We start from the raw sequence: 16003 nt of genomic DNA, 5'->3' as shown, positions 1-16003 counted from the left end.
GTGATCATCATCATCATTGGCCACAGAGCATCTCGGACAGATGATTGTGGCAGTGCTTGTCTATGCGGTTATTAGTGCCGCAAGCACTTTCTTTTATGACTAAATAAGCCAATAGCTGCACGACACTTCTTGCCGCATTTGTCGCAGGTGAAGCGCGGGTCGACCACGGGTGCAGCGTTCTTAATGCGAAGCCTTTTCTGCTTAATGTTGTCGAGCCAGGCTTCGTCATATATTGCAGTTCCGGTGCGCAGGTCGCGTCTCCATAAGAGCCTCTCATTGGCGCGTGCTTCCCAAGAATTAGCGTTGATGTTGAAGCTGTCCATGTCACGTTTGCAACAATCCTTGAAACGTAAGTTTGGACGACCCACTCGTCTTTTTGCATCAGCAATCTGCCCGAGCATGACTTCACGTGGCAATCTTTCGGTGTCCATACGATGAACGTGTCCCAGCCAGCGAAGTCTTCTCTGTTTCAGAATTGCTAGGATGCTGTTGCAGTTGGTCTTGCTTAGGACAGCTTCGTTAGTCACCCTGTCCTTGCAAGTGACACCGAGTATCGCGCGCAAGCAGCGCATGTGGAAAGCGTTAAGGCGACGTTCTTGCTTGGAGTAAGGGGTCCATGTTTCCGAGCCGTATAGTAGCGTGTTGAGTACGCAGGTTTTGTATACAAGGATCTTGGTAGTAATGGTGAGCTTGTTGTTTCTCCAAACACGCGTAGAGAGTTTGCCAAAGTTGGAAGCCGCTCTTCCAATGCGAGTATCAATTTCCTTATTGTTACAAAGATTGGATGTTGTAGTAGATCCGAGATAGCAAAAGTGATCAACAATTTCTAGAGGAGTTCCATCGAGCGTAATATGAGGTGGATGGTCGACGCCTTGAGCCATGATGACAGTTTTTTTGGTGTTTATACTCATAGAATATAGGCGGCAAGCGTGATCAAATCTATTTACGAGTTCCTGTAGTTCTTGTTCAGATTTAGCTACTAGAGCTGCATCATCAGCATACAGTAGCTCGCGGACCAGTATGTCATATCGCTTGTTTTTTGATTTCAAACAAAAAACAAGCGATTTAAAAAAAAAAATCCAAAATTTTTGAAATCAAATTGTGATAAAAACATGTAAAATCAATGTGACTTTTAAAATATTCTTTTTGATCATTTCAATACTTTGTATGAAGTCAATTTGTTATAACTACAACCACTGGTACGAATCAGTAAAGTTATCAATCGTTATATTTTAACCGATATATTATTTTTGTGTTATTATTTTGTAATCGATTCTCCAAAATCAAGTATTGTTTACATTATCATCGTATTATTTTTGTTTGTTATATATTTTTTTCTTAAAAATTCAGAATAAATGGCCTTTACTTACGTAAAAGAAAGGTTATCCTTGTAACTTTGCGTATTTTTAAGGATATTATTACTGTAATAATTTGCGTTATAAGTTAAAGTTAAATCAAAATGCTTTATTTTCATATTCATTTTTTTATCATACTTAATTGTGTCATAAGCTTCTCTATTGCGAAATATTTAAGATCTGTTTTGTGGAATGTTCTACTTGATATTGTTTTTGGTTATATTTTTTTACGCGTGCGATATACATTCCGGTTTCCGATTGCTTTTATTGTATATTTTATTTTTTTGCTTTTTGCATTACATTTTAAGGTATTATATTTTTGTATACGTTAATTTCTAGTCCTGTATTTTGGGTTTTGCGGCAGTGGCAATATGTAAAAGAAAAATATGACAATTATTTATAACGAATATAATTTCGTGTTGTTTAACTGTAATAAAATTTAACATGTCTGAGTAAGGTCCATTATATACCTAATAATGTTGCCAGATTCAAGTAGTCCGTAAATTCTATAATATGAATCGTTCGTTAATTTGGTAAGTAATTTCAATATATCTGTATGATCTATAAAACCAAAGCATTTTACAATAACAGTGGTCTTCCAAAGTTAAGAAGTATGCCACTGCCTCTTAAACCGTGACATCAATTTATTTATGTAAGCTCAATAACAATATCATTTAATTGTAAGCGAAGACGGGTGACATGTATTGTGTTATTATATCCATTTACAAAAATTGGTTATCTTTAGTCCTGTCCTACTATCAAAGTGAAGTGAGTTGTATTTTGAACTTAAATGCAACGGAAACTAAGTTTAAAATATAATTGAAAGAGAAGTAGTGAGTAATCTGGCGGCATGAATGAGATGCCTTTTGGTGTAATGGCGTTTTGGTTTTACCAGTTTAAAAAAAAACGCAGATTTTTGAAGTTAAAGATAGATTTGATAGTGGACTAAAGAAAACCTCTTTTTGTAACAGGATTCCAAGCGATATTATTTACGCTCAAATTAAGTTGATTTGAATAAGACAAACGTTGATATTATTGAATGTTTCCATTTTGTTATTACTTAACTGTTTAATCTTACATCTTTTATTTAATTAATAAAAAATCGATATAGCTAGACCAGAGCAATTTTTTTTAAAGAAACTCGTTTTTTTTATTATTTACTGGAAATCATACGTTACTTATGTTAAAATGAGTTCAGTAGTTTAGGTTCTATGAAGCATAAAACGCAAAAATATTGTTATAAAACTATGTAAGACACGTCAGCATATCAAGCTACTAATTTCTCAAACTACAATAGGTTTTCAACTCTATCCCCAAAGTTATAAGGTTCAATTTTGATTAGAAAAAAATAAAGATTGGTGTAGCTTGAAATGCTGGCTTCTGTACAATAATTTAATTTGGCATTTTCAAAGCTTTCTCTATTTAGTGCCATTTATTTGTGCAGCAAATGTATTATTTTTGTAAACTGTATCGATATTAGTTGTTATGATATTCTGTAGTATTTAGTTCTAGTACTTAGTAGTATATCTGTTGCAATGCCGAGACAATAAAAGTATTAGAAATTATTTTTAGTTTCTTTTTTACAAATATATCCTCAAATTGCTACAACATACCTTTTGATACTTCTTCCTCTTCCTCCGAGCCTTTTCCCCAACCATGTTGGGGTCGGCTTCCAGTCTAACCGGATTCAGCTGAGTACCAGTGCTTTAGAAGAAGCGACTGCCTATCTGACCTCTTCAACCCAGTTACCCAGGTAACCCACCAGGTGACTGGTGTCAGACTTACTGGCTTCCGACTACCCGTAACGACTGCCAAGGATGTTCAATGACAGCAAGGACTACAGTTTAACGTGCCATCCGAAACAGTCAATAGAGGAAATAATGTTTAACTCTCTTATGTACTCTCTCATATACTCTTACGAACTCTCTTATGTACTCCACTGATTTACTCCCCTCATGTACTCCACTTATTTGCACCCCTCATGTACTCCACTTATGTACTCTCTTATATACTTCCCTTATGTGGTCCTCTTATTTACTTCTCTCATGAACTCATAATAGCTAACAACTAAGTCTCACGTCAATCTAAAAGTAAAAAGCAACTCGGCTCGCCCGACGAATCACAAGACACCTCGCGCCTCCAAAACTATTACATACAGTATACTGGAGGCTGGTTTACTCCAATGTCGTGGGGAAATTAAATTAAATAAAATTCAAAAATATAGTAAGAAATATGTATTTTAATATTCGATGAACTCTTACAAAGGGTAAATTAATAATTTGAACTCTTAATCCTAACGGAGTTCGTAAGTATAAATTATATTCGATATGATACAGCTCTTACGTATATTACATTATAAGGCACCGGAGTTAGTATATGAGTATATTATACTTTCAGTTCTATTAATTGGCACCATTCTAGACATTGATTGGGAAAACAAAAAATTGCTTGTATTTATTTTTATTACCAAAACAGTAGGAATTTTTGTTTAACTGGCAACATTGTTGAAAATTTTCACATATTTTGTGTTGTTAAGTAAAATATTGCCCGTGTTGGGCTTCAAAATATGGATTATAATAACTTCGACCAAGTCTTGAACAGTTTGGTCCCATAATGGCAGTTTATAATAAATTCAATTTTAATATACACAATCTCAAAACATCAGCCGACGTTACTTATATTAACATATTAATATATCTTTAACAATCATGTCCCATACCCAAACATTAGAATTATACAGTCTAAATAAAAGTCTTCTGGTGCCTAACTAAGCTTAGTTTTACAATAAAGAATAGATGCCTCTTACGTTATCTGTGATACAAACCAAACATAGACAAAAATACAGTACCTAATAATTACAACAAAAAAAAAAAACTTCAATATTTAATCAATTAAATTACAAAATTAAAACTGGATATCAACGTAGAGGTCACCATTAAAAGTAAAGCTTAAAAATTTACAGATATATTAATAAACATTGGCTTTTTCGAGAAGCACGGAGGCATCACACATGGCTTTCGCGGTAGACCGGACTAAGAACATAAGGTGGAGTTGTTCAAACACGTTCAATTGGACCCTTGTTCGAACTAAACCGTGTAGGACTGTTGCCCTTTCGAGGTCCAGCCACCGTTGTAGTGACAGCTCCCTTTCTTCCACAGGGACCCCTTGAACAACGTCCAAAGGTCCCCATAGCATAAATTCCAGGACAGACTTCGCCTGATTAAGGGATACTGCACGTTCCTCGTGAAATATTTCCTTGAGAAGGGGGGTTAGCTTCTCTCCAGGGAGGAGAATCTCGGTCGCCTTTATAGCACATTTACAGAGAGAATTGAGATGACCCTCGTCTGTCGATTTGCTGTTTATTTCGTCGCTCAATCTGGAACAGAGAAAGGTAAATGTTAAAAATCTGTTTGATGATAAATCTTTTAAAGAGATGGTTTTCTCTACCTAGTTTTGCCTGTTTTTAAGGATTATCTATCAATATGCTTCGAAGGCAAGGCACAAAGGCTTATTGTTCAGCTGAGCTATCACAAAAACTGATTTAGTTCCGTAAACATTCTTTTTCACGTGCAGAAAGTTCACCTTTCCTTTAGGATTTAAAAACCTCAGTATTCATACCACATATCCAAGAAAAACTTAGCAGTAGGTAGATACACTTACCCCTGTAATATGCAGAGTCTTCCATAAGAGTTCGTCTTCGGCGCCCAAAGGGAGTTCAACCGATCATCAGGCGAGCTCGGCAGGTTCAGGGTTCCATGGCTTCCATGAGACGCTAATGGCTGCGACTCCTTCAACGCTATGAAAGAAGTCAAAGACTCCGGTATTTCTTCCACTCCTCGCGCTTGTAGGCACTTGAGGCCGTTAATCATTTGCAGCATCATGAAGATGGCCTCATGGATCTGTTCGGTTTGAACCAGTTGGTGTTCTTTCGTGGTGAGCCCTTCGGCTGCGTGAAGGTTTTCGCCGTAAGAGTGGATGGTATCCACATGGGCGTGGGCTAGAACTACTATTGTGGCTGGAATGGAAAGAGATTGTTCAGGTTAGATGAGAAGATGGTACAATGGCAATTTATATTTTTTTAAGAAGAAAGATTTTTTAATAATTATCTGTTCCAAACTCTGATTAATGTGAGTTTGCAGTAGGTAAGTGAGGACTTTAGGATATATCCGGTTATGAAGATCGTTTCTCATACATGAACCTCTTAATGTCTGAATTAATTACTTTGATATGGATGCTGTTTGCTCAAGGTTTATTGAAGACACCTTTCATTCAAATTCAGCCACAAATAGAACAAAAACTAAATGTCAATCTAGATTATATCAAATACCCTTTCACAAGTAGGTTAACCTGCCATATTAAATTACAGTAGCCATTATATTACTGTAATAAAAGCAAAATAAAAACATTTACGTCTAGCCTGAGGCTCAACATTAATGGCGTCCACTCAATATCGAGGTTGCAAAAGGTATTCATGTCAAATAAGTAATAACCATGTTCCAACCAAGATAATAAACTAGTTTTAATAAACATTGGATTATGTATTTAGATCGACTACATATTATTATTTACTCCGTGAGTACCGGCCTAAATAACTGAGATTACATTGCACCTACGCAACTTGGCTACCACTCTTAAAATAAAGAAAGTAGCGAAAGTTTGTGATAAGAGCATTCTTGATAAAATAATCAGTGCTATGAGAAACCATCCATTCTTCTTATCTTTTGTACTTTCACGGCAGATAATGCTTCCTAATGATTCAATGTTTTGACAAAACAGGTATTGAACACGGGTTTATTATTTAAACATTGCGTCATGTTGTCAATGCTATGCCGTCTGTTATTGCGAAGGGTGCATTTTGGAATATAAATAATGATGGTATATTTGCACTATGCAGAAACATACGAATTATATAGAACTTGCTGAAGGAATTGGAGATATAGTTAGAAAAAAATATATTAAGTGTAGGCAGGTATAGCCCAATTTCTGACACTAATAGTTCTAAAGACTAGCAGATAAGGAAAAACAAGTCATCATTATCGTAATCATCATCACAGCTGAAAGGCGTCTACTGTCTACTTTCATAAGTGCTGGTAAAGGCCTAAATGAAATAAATGATTTGACTTTGAGTTTGTAAGGATTGGCCCATATCTATCTCACCACGATGGGCATACATTTTGGGAAAACAATAAAAAGTAAGCATGTAAATCTAAGATCAAATTACCTTGCACCAAATCTTCGCCTTCCTCCCCAAACTGCTGCAGCGGCACCAAGTCACAGAACTCCGTTATAGCATTCAGACTCAACGTTTGCGGCTGAACAGACTGTTGGCAGACCATTTGCGAAGCCATTTGCTCTTTGTAGACCATCAGGGTCACATTTACTGGGCCCTGGTTGGAGTTCCATATGGCTGGATAGAAAAACCGCTTGCCAGCTTTGATGGGGGTTGGTTTGGGTTGCTGGATTGCGAAGTCATTCCATCTGAGGTTGGTGCAAGCCTTCAGACCCCGGAGGGATGGTTGCATTGTTGCACTTTGTTGGACCTGTGGGGTGAATGAGTTTTATTTAAATTGCTTTCTTAATAGACACGATATTTTAGGAAGTATTTAGTTTAATTTGATATTTATTTGTGAAAAGTTTATATGCGTTTTGAAATCGAATATAAATGTATAAATATTATGTAAATTATGTGTGCATATCTCAGGATTATACAATTTGTGTTCGCATGTTTTATTAACATATACATAGTTCTTTTCCTGTTTCATTAAAAAGTCTTTGACCTTTAGATTAAGATATTAGTATGAGACTGTAAACCCAAAATAGACGCGAAATCAATTTGTTATGTTTCTTAATCCAAGATTTAAACAGTTTTAGCTACCGTTAAAACAAAGTAAATTAATGAGATCGATATCAAAGCAAAGCACTTAACGAAACAAGATTTCGGATCACGAATACCCAACAGACTTCTATAAATTAACTTAAATCCAACTTGCGAAGGGAAAGCAAAACAATTTACCACTTTATGCAATCTCAGTTAGACAAGATAAAATTACCTGTTCTAAAACTTGCGCGAGCGCTTCGTGATTTGCTATAACGACTGCACCGTAATTGTCTTCTAGGTTTCTATGCACCACGCTTCGCCCTTTCCTGACTCGAAGTTTATTCGTAGTCGTTTTTGGAGTCAGCTCGTTTTGGTAATCCTCATTGCCAGGGCTGTCCATGTTGTCATTCGAACTGTAGAAGCTGTATGGCGAATAAATTTCTGATTCCGTTTCACTACCACAGTAAGGTAAAGAAGTTCTGTTAAATATCCCGTTGTTGTATTTAGGATATTCTTGGCTGCTGTCTTCGCTTTTTCTAGCTTCTATCTCAGTGTTTGACTCTCTTGGTTTTATGGCAGAATCGCATTCAGGGGAGCTCGATCTAGCGTGGTGCACGTATTCATAATCACTATCGCTGTTTTTGGCTGAATCACAGTTTTCTTCGTCGTATTTAGCGGAGTTGTAAACGTCGTCGTAACTGTTGATGACTGGTTCGTTGGTAGCTTGCACCAACTCCTGGGGTCCGTCGTCTATTTCGTCTTTGTCATCGTCTATCTGATTCCTACGTTTGGGTAGCTCCAAATGCGCTTCTCTCTCGCGCATGCTCGCCGTCCGTTCCGGTTTTCTCGGCGCGAGCGCAGATCTGATTTCTCCTGCGAATTTGAATAATTTTGTTAGTTAAATTAATTTAATAACGTGAAATTGTTTTTTCGGTTGAAAAGTGAAATTATGTGTTGTTACGTTTTCAATGATGTGGTCATACATATTACTTTCTTTCAAGATTTTACTTTCAAATTATAATATGTGTGAGATATGAAAAGTGACATCACCGTAATTATGCAACACACCAATAACAAGTATGATGAAATAGAGAAAATATATTTAAAAAATATCGAAATTCACTTACCTAAGTTAGCGTAAATACTGTCAGCCTGTTTGGGTGCAGATGACCACGTCTGTTGTTTCTGTTTCTTTTGCAAGGCAGCTGATTTGGGCGGCGGTGGGCGCGCTGGCTTCGGTAAACTAGACACTGTCTTATGTTCCTCACTCGACTGCCTGGGAGGAGGGGGAGGCTTGTTCACCACTTTAGGAGTCTCTGGCTCCGTCGCAGAACTAGAACCACTGTATATCGAGGACACATCATCATGACTCATACGACGCAAGTTCCCTGCAATTTCACAGTTCGATTTCACAACTTCCACTCCGTTAGATCCGTTTATGTCCAAAGGATGGATGATCACGAGCCGAGGTTTGGGCTTAGGAGTCAGATCGTATATTTCTTCAGGCTTGTGCGACATCTTTGTCACTGTCGCAACTGTTAACTCCTTCTTGTCCAGATCCTTTGATGAACCTATCCGCAGCAGTTTCTTGATGGAAAATTTGAGTTTTCCTTTACGTTTGTCGTCCAAAAGTAAGTTGTCGTGAGACAGCGATATATTCCTTCGCGGGGCTGGTTCAGGGGTAGTTTCAACTTTTCTAATTTCAATCGGTTCTTCCGCCGGTCGCATTTTGCTTGTTGCAGACCCCCCAGATGTCGCCCTTTCCCTTTTCTCCAATTCCCTCACGATGGGTGAGTCTGACTTCATGAATCCAGCAGTGTTTCTTTGGTAAATGTTGGGGTATTCTTCAATCGTAGGCGATGATGGCGGAGTTGGCGCTTTTCGTTTGCTGAGAGTATTGAGCGACGAGTCACTGTCCTCTTTAGTTAGCACCGGTTGGGCGTAATAAATCGGTTCAGCTTTGTCTTCGTGCACTTCTGTTATCTCATTATTTTTTTCTTCACTCAACGCTCCGATAATTTTATCATCTTCATCTTTTTTTGTGTGCATGTACATATTTATTTGTTGCTGAGTTGTTGTGATAACACTTTTTTTTGTTGTCTGTTTGATAACCGGCTTGACTGGTAGCTTGGGTTTTTCTGGTAGAGCCGGTTTGTGTGCAGGCAATATGTCAGATATCATGCCATGCAAGAATGACGGTCGCGGGTCTAGAGTGGGGATTGGACTTTTCGGTAGAGCTGGCGCTTCCGTAGTGTCGTCCGGATCGGCTCTGCCGTCTGGCTCGCCAGCCAACTCGCGACTGGCTTCAGCAGAAAATATATTATCTGGCTGTTTTGGAATAATTGGCGGCATGTCAATGATCGGACTTTGGAATGTAGAATACCCGCTGTTAGCTTGGCCGTCGACTTTTCTAAGCTGCCCGATTGGAGACATTTTAATGTTTTTATCACCATCGCTAAATACCTTTATCTTAACGGTTTCCTCACATTTATGGGTTTCCGAAAAGTGACCACTGTCGTCATTGTCCGAGTCTGTCCGCCCACTGAAGCTCTCGTCGTCGGACGCTAGTGAGTTATTAGCAGTTGAGTTCAAAGTGCTTACAGCTGAATCAACACTGCTGCTCTCAATATTAATCTTACAAAACTTAAATTCAGACCGACTTAAGTTTACTTTCGGCCGCTCGTGAGTTTTTTGTAACGGTAATTGTCTAACAATGGCGCTCTTTTTAATTTCACACATTTCTTTCTTCTCGGGTTCATCTTGCATATTTTCCTTCATTTTTTCGTCAACCACAGTAGGCTTACTGCTATCTTTAGGCAGATGGATATCATTGCCGTTAGTCATTCGGTTTTGTTCTAACGTCTCTGATATTTCCTCTAACAGCGACTTTTCAGTGCAAATAGTTGAACTGCTATTGTCTGCACTTATGATAGTTTCTGTTTCTTTATACGACGATAGAATTATATTAGTTTTATAACTACTACACGTATCTTCAACAGATGCTTCTGATACGTGTATAACGGCGGGTTTACGGACGTGTGACTTATGATTAGGCTTACTATCCTGACCAAAAGGCGTGACGGACACTAACAGAGTTTTCTTTTTGCCTTCAGAATCTGTTTGCATCTTACCGAGCAACAGCGAAGTGTATGATTTAGCTGCTGAGTCTGCTAACAGATTAGCTTTAACTGTGTTGAAATCTGTGTTCGATTTCGTGATTCTGTGAAGTTCTCTCTCCTCCTCAGTATCAGGGAACGGGTCCTCATCTTCAGTTTCCTCTGACATTTCGAATTCCTCCCCATCAGACCAGTCGTCGCCTCCGAAGCCTATAACACTGCATACTTCTTCGGGGAAGGTGACGTTTCGTTTGTTTTTCTTTTTCGTGTGTACTTTAAGTATGCTTGGGGGTGTTTTCTTGAAGTATGTGCCTCTGTTTTGGAAGGGTGTGGCGAGGTACTTGCCGCCATCTGTCCGGTCCTGCTTGACGTGTTCCTCGCGAGACTTGAAGCAGTTGGAGCAGAAGTCCTTCTTCCAGGCGTTCTGCACGAAGTTGTGGCACACCGGTGACATCTTGTCTTTCGAGTATCGTCTGTTGATCACGTAACTGGCATTCTGGAAAGATCGAAAAGAGAATTTTAATATTTCATTATTTTTTTACAACTTGAGGGTCGTTCTACATATTATAAAGTAAATTAAATTCAAGAAAACATTGAAGACATAGTGTCGTTATAGTATTGGTTATTAGCAATTCCATATCTTTATAACCTATTCATCAATGTAACAACAATAACGCAATAAAAAGACTATTACAGTTAGCACGATTCTAATCGCAGTTCACCTGATTCAAGCAACATCGAGTAAAGTATGGGAAATAGAAGGAATTGTATGGAAAGACAGCTGTTACGGAAGTTTCTACGCAGGTGTGACTATGTAACCAGAAGAAAAAGTAATCATAGCTTTGTCTCGTGAACGGAATCTTGGAGACGGGTTGCAAAGCGAGAAATAGCTACCGTTAGTTCATACTAAAGTGCTAATTTTGACGCTAACACACCTACGAGGTTTCTTAAATAGGCAATTCACGATTAGACGAAAAATACGGTTATTTTTAGAGGTTTATGTGATAAAGGTCACGTTTGTTACCGTGTTACGATAAAATTAAAATCAACATACTGATTTATGTCAATCAATATGTTAATTTGCACCATAAGGTAACTAAAGGTATTTGTGTGAAATAAGTAGCGTCTTTTGACAATTTTTTGCAAAAGAAAAACCGAACAATTGAGAACCTTTTTGGGAAGTCAGTTAAAAATAGCGTCACAAGAAGAAGAATATATATAATATATTCTTAGCTATATACAAAGAAGAAAAATTAATTAACCCAAATTAAAAAAGTTAAACAAAACAAATAAAACTTTTACTACCTTTTTTATTGGCAACATTTACCACAGTTACATACGAATCTAGTTTTTACATAATAATGATGGTGCGTGCTCTAACTAATTGATCAGAATCTTACGTAAACGCTAGTTTCATCGGGAATCGATACCTGTTCCGAGTCGATTCTCGATTCTTTGACGAGTCACGTTCTGTTATCGAATTGGTACGAGAAGTGGAATAAATCCCTAGTGGAAGTTTTGTTGTATGGTCCAAGTTTAGAGAAGATGGTAATGTTTTTAGGAGGATCCTTTCTATGAGAATTTGTTTATAATATGTGGCTTGATAAATAAGCCGAAATTATGTTGTTTAAAAAGTTATATATTATTATGTATTAAAATAAACCGGTACTAAATTGGTCCAATTTATTTCCCCACTAACAGCTTAGGGTTTTCCGAGAATAGTTACTAATACGTTAATCCGCAATTAACGACTTTATTTCAGACAGATTGATGAGGTCAACGACCTATTTACATGTAGTCAAAAGTTAATAAGTTAATTTATAACTGTGTTTAATATCACAGCTTATATAAATGACCCTTGAATAAAAATATTGTTTTCAGAGTTCAAATATTGAGGAAGCAGACACTATGATATAATAGCGATTATAATATTAATTGGTTATTAAAGTTCACAAAAAACCTGTGTCTCAATCTAGATGTTTGTTTTAGAACACTTTCTCTTGATATTAATTAGAATTTTAAATTGATTATTACTTAATCAGTAAATAGTAATAAAAGGTTCCGTTGTTCGCGTATAGGAAACACGTCTAATGTTAGATAATATCTTTTGTGATTTCTTTCACAAAACTTAATAGGAACACATTTATTTATGTTTTGAACTCTCTTTTCAATTCTGTGTGTTCTTAATGGTTTTAAAATCTCTTAAACTAAGACGTATTTTTATAAAACTTGTTATTAGTAATTTTATTTTATTTTATGCAATCTACACACTTTATATACAAACTTAAACTATTCAACTTTAACTACTTATCTTTATACAAATCTAAAAATAAAATACTATATACAAAATATACATAAACATAAAACAAATATGTATGATTGTTATTAGTAAAATATTTCGAAATAAAAAGGATTTTTTATTCGCGTTAACATCTTCAATCACAATAAACACAGCCAATAGGCTTTATCGATAAGCAAATAATGACCCATAATTCCATTGTTCTTTTCATCTTTAATTTAAGAGCCCAGCTCTTGTTGTGGCAGCTCCTTCCATTTACGCCTATGTATCGCCAACTCCTGAACTTCCTTATACCTCACAACCTTCACCTTCTCTTTAATTTGCTTGATGTAGCTATACCTTGGACGAACCCTTCCCCTCTTTCCTTCGACCTTCCCTTCCACGATGTTTTTGATAAAATCTTTATCCCTTTTACAACATCCCTCTTTCCTTTATGCCTCCCCCGCTATCGCTTATCATTTCCCCGCTGTCGCTTATACCTTGCGCGTAATGTGCATAACAGTAGCGGTATGTGCTTTCTATACCGAGTATGGATGTCGCCACACACTACTGATAAAATATTCATACATTTACGTGATAGATGGAAAATGGTCATTTGAATACATTGTTTGTTGTATTATGTAGTACCTAACTAGTTATGTATGTGCAATACCATCGTAGAATAGTGTATTTGTCGCGCTTTCACTGTAAACTGTTGAAGCGATTTTGACGAATTTTGTTTTGGAGATAGCTTAAGCCCTGACAAAAAGTATTGCATAGACTAGGGACACTACGGCGGAGATTTATGTTTTAATTACCCAACTATGCTATGACAATGAAGGTAATGTGTTTATCAGCCTATGTGTGTATGTGGGTATGTATCTTTTTAATCTAATTCAAATACTGAAAGACGTCCGAAGAAAAATCTAGAACCTTGAAAAATTCAATTATTTCAATGTCATGCAGTTATTCAAGTTCAATTGCACACGATATGCGTTTAGTTTCTGATCGAATAATAATAATAGCATGACAATATGCACATTGGCGTTTGATGGCCGTATCAATCATGCAATAAAACCAATATGGATGCTTTCAATGTTGACAGCTGATCGTATTTGATCGTTTTATATGCAAGGTTGTATGATAAAGTGTGTTTGCAAGATATATTGATAAGTGAGCTAAAGTCACGTTTTTTTTCCTAAATGATTTGAAGGATGTTACTGCATTTATGACTATAACCATTTATGCAATTAGATATGTTTTGTGACGTATCACCTTATCTTCAATTTTAGTGGAAAGCAGCAACAAAATGTTTATTAAGCAAGATTTTTTATTCCTATTTCATCTCACTTAATCCTCGAGTAGCTGTACAAACTTTTCCAAATACCAAAAACTTACCTAGCTTCTTTCAAAAACTTATGAAGCTCTTAATCATGATTAACTTTAAAAATATGCATAAATAAAACAAAATGAGTAACAGTAAAACCAGTAGGTAACATAATCAGTGTGCACATGACACGCTCTGACGCATGCACCCTACAAGGATTATTTACAAGCGCGCATCGTGTACAACGTGCTCTACAGATTTGTGAGTGCAGTTATAAGGGTGCATCGGGTTTTGCACCATGACTCGTGTTTGTAAAATAATTACATATAGTGCTAACTGAAGTAATGCCATTTTCATCGACAGTGTAAATAAACATCCGTTTTTCTTAAAACTGCTTTGAAAAATGCACTTATGTAAACAGTTATTTTAATTTCACGGTGACCTAGGGCCTAAGTCCTATTAAGCAAGAATAAAAATGGTTTTTTAAGATTATATATGGAATTATGCCTTATTTTTTCATGCAAAGTAACTATTTAAGAAAACACAGAATGTAAGTCATATTTCTGACAAAATAAAAAATAAAAGAATGCTAAACACACAGTCTGAAAAGCATATTCAATCGATTCTCTATTAATTTACCAAACTTGGCAAAAAACCGCAATTATCTTCGCGCTCTATTTACAAAAGTATTACGGGAGGGTTCTAAGTGCTATTAGAGTTTATTACATCAGTAAACACGTAATCTAGTCAGAATCGGGTTCAGCCATTAATATTAATATTGTGCTATTATTCTTGAACTGCTTTGGAATCCATAGATAGTGGCTAAAGTAGGTAAACTGCCAATTTGAGCGTGAGATGCTTATTTTATGAGGTTTGCAACAAATGCTCTGATGTGCTAGGGATATGCTATTTTTGTTAAGCTGATAATAGTTCAAGATTAGTGGTAGGTTAGTAGGGTACGTTTAGTCGTGATATAAGTACTTATTATGTTTAGTGAAATTACTAAAAGGTACAGGAGAAATTAATAAGAGATCCAGGGAGGTGTAAACTGCGGTTTTTGTGTATGAAAGAGGCTATTTGACTCAAATGCAACTGTTGAGATGACTTTGCAGAAGTATTCTAATCCCGCTCTATTGAGTTCTTATATTTTTAAAGGTTTTTTTTTCAGACGTTTTTGTCTTTAATTTTATACTAATCATCATTTAGTTCTACTTTTTCATGTCGAACTAAAAATACACACACAAAAAATCTTACATCAAAATAAGTCCATGCGTGCTAGTCTATCAATAGTCTAGCTAGCACCACAAATTCTCTCACGTGTTTTCTTATTACCATAGAGTCAATATGAAGTATCTAATAGACTGCTATCTGGCACCATCGGCCACCATCGGCGTATCAATCGAGCTCATCACTTAACAATGCCTTATTATGTATGTAAGTAGGCGTTCTGGCACTGCACAGAGTATACGCAGAAGTACTGGTTTGAAAAAAGAGTAATCAGTTAGCCTTTTCGAGAACTGTGGAATTTATGTACCTAGGTAGATAAATTAATAACGCTTCTTGGCAGTAGCTGAAAAAGTCAATCTTTAATTTCCGTATAACAATAAGATTTTTTTGGGTTTTAGATTTCGCCAATTTTTTTTTTACTAATATAATTATACTTATGTTTATAACAGGAGGGTTTTGAGCTATAAATAAATCACGTTTACCAGAATATCAATAGATGTAAATATTTAATTTCGCAATGGTTGATCCGTCAATTCTACTGTAAAACACCTTTGGATGCGAATGTGCCCACGGACGCATGATTAGTGACTGTCCACATCTGTCATTGCATATCAGTAAGTGCGTATAAAAGGTACTTCTGAATTTTTCACTGTCTTGTAAGCTTACCGAGGTCACAATCTGTGTCCTTCAATAGAAGAAAGTGTTTATTTTGTGACTGCTCCACTTTATTTCTGTTTGTTTTAGTATAGAATTGTTATATTTTATTGTAAGTGTAGTGTGTTGAATTAAGTGTTCGCACTAGGTCAGGGTAAATGCTGTTTACAGTAAGACTTCTGTAGAATTTAAATATTGTTTGGACTGAAAATTGCACAACTACGTTGT

General features: G+C 36.4%; 1 protein-coding gene across 4 annotated transcripts in view; it reads right to left on the bottom strand.

Annotated features, from left to right (window-relative positions):
- Positions 1-3574: 3574 nt before the first annotated feature.
- LOC124633610 overlaps positions 3575-16003 on the bottom strand; it is a 108276-nt gene continuing 95847 nt past the window's right edge. For all 4 annotated transcript variants that reach the window (XM_047168883.1, XM_047168884.1, XM_047168887.1 and 1 more), the window contains exons 2-6: positions 8301-10785; positions 7406-8046; positions 6577-6895; positions 5016-5370; positions 3575-4731 (exon numbers count right to left, since the gene is read on the bottom strand). In XM_047168883.1, coding sequence (XP_047024839.1) covers positions 4323-4731; positions 5016-5370; positions 6577-6895; positions 7406-8046; positions 8301-10785 — 4209 coding nt within the window. In that variant the 3' untranslated portion in view covers positions 3575-4322. The remainder of the gene's footprint in view (positions 4732-5015; positions 5371-6576; positions 6896-7405; positions 8047-8300; positions 10786-16003) is intronic.

Source organism: Helicoverpa zea, chromosome 10 (genome assembly GCF_022581195.2).
Source record: "Helicoverpa zea isolate HzStark_Cry1AcR chromosome 10, ilHelZeax1.1, whole genome shotgun sequence".
Lineage (NCBI taxonomy): Eukaryota > Metazoa > Arthropoda > Insecta > Lepidoptera > Noctuidae > Helicoverpa > Helicoverpa zea.
The sequence above is the reverse complement of the archived record's forward strand: the minus strand, read 5'-3'. Positions and strand labels throughout refer to the sequence as shown.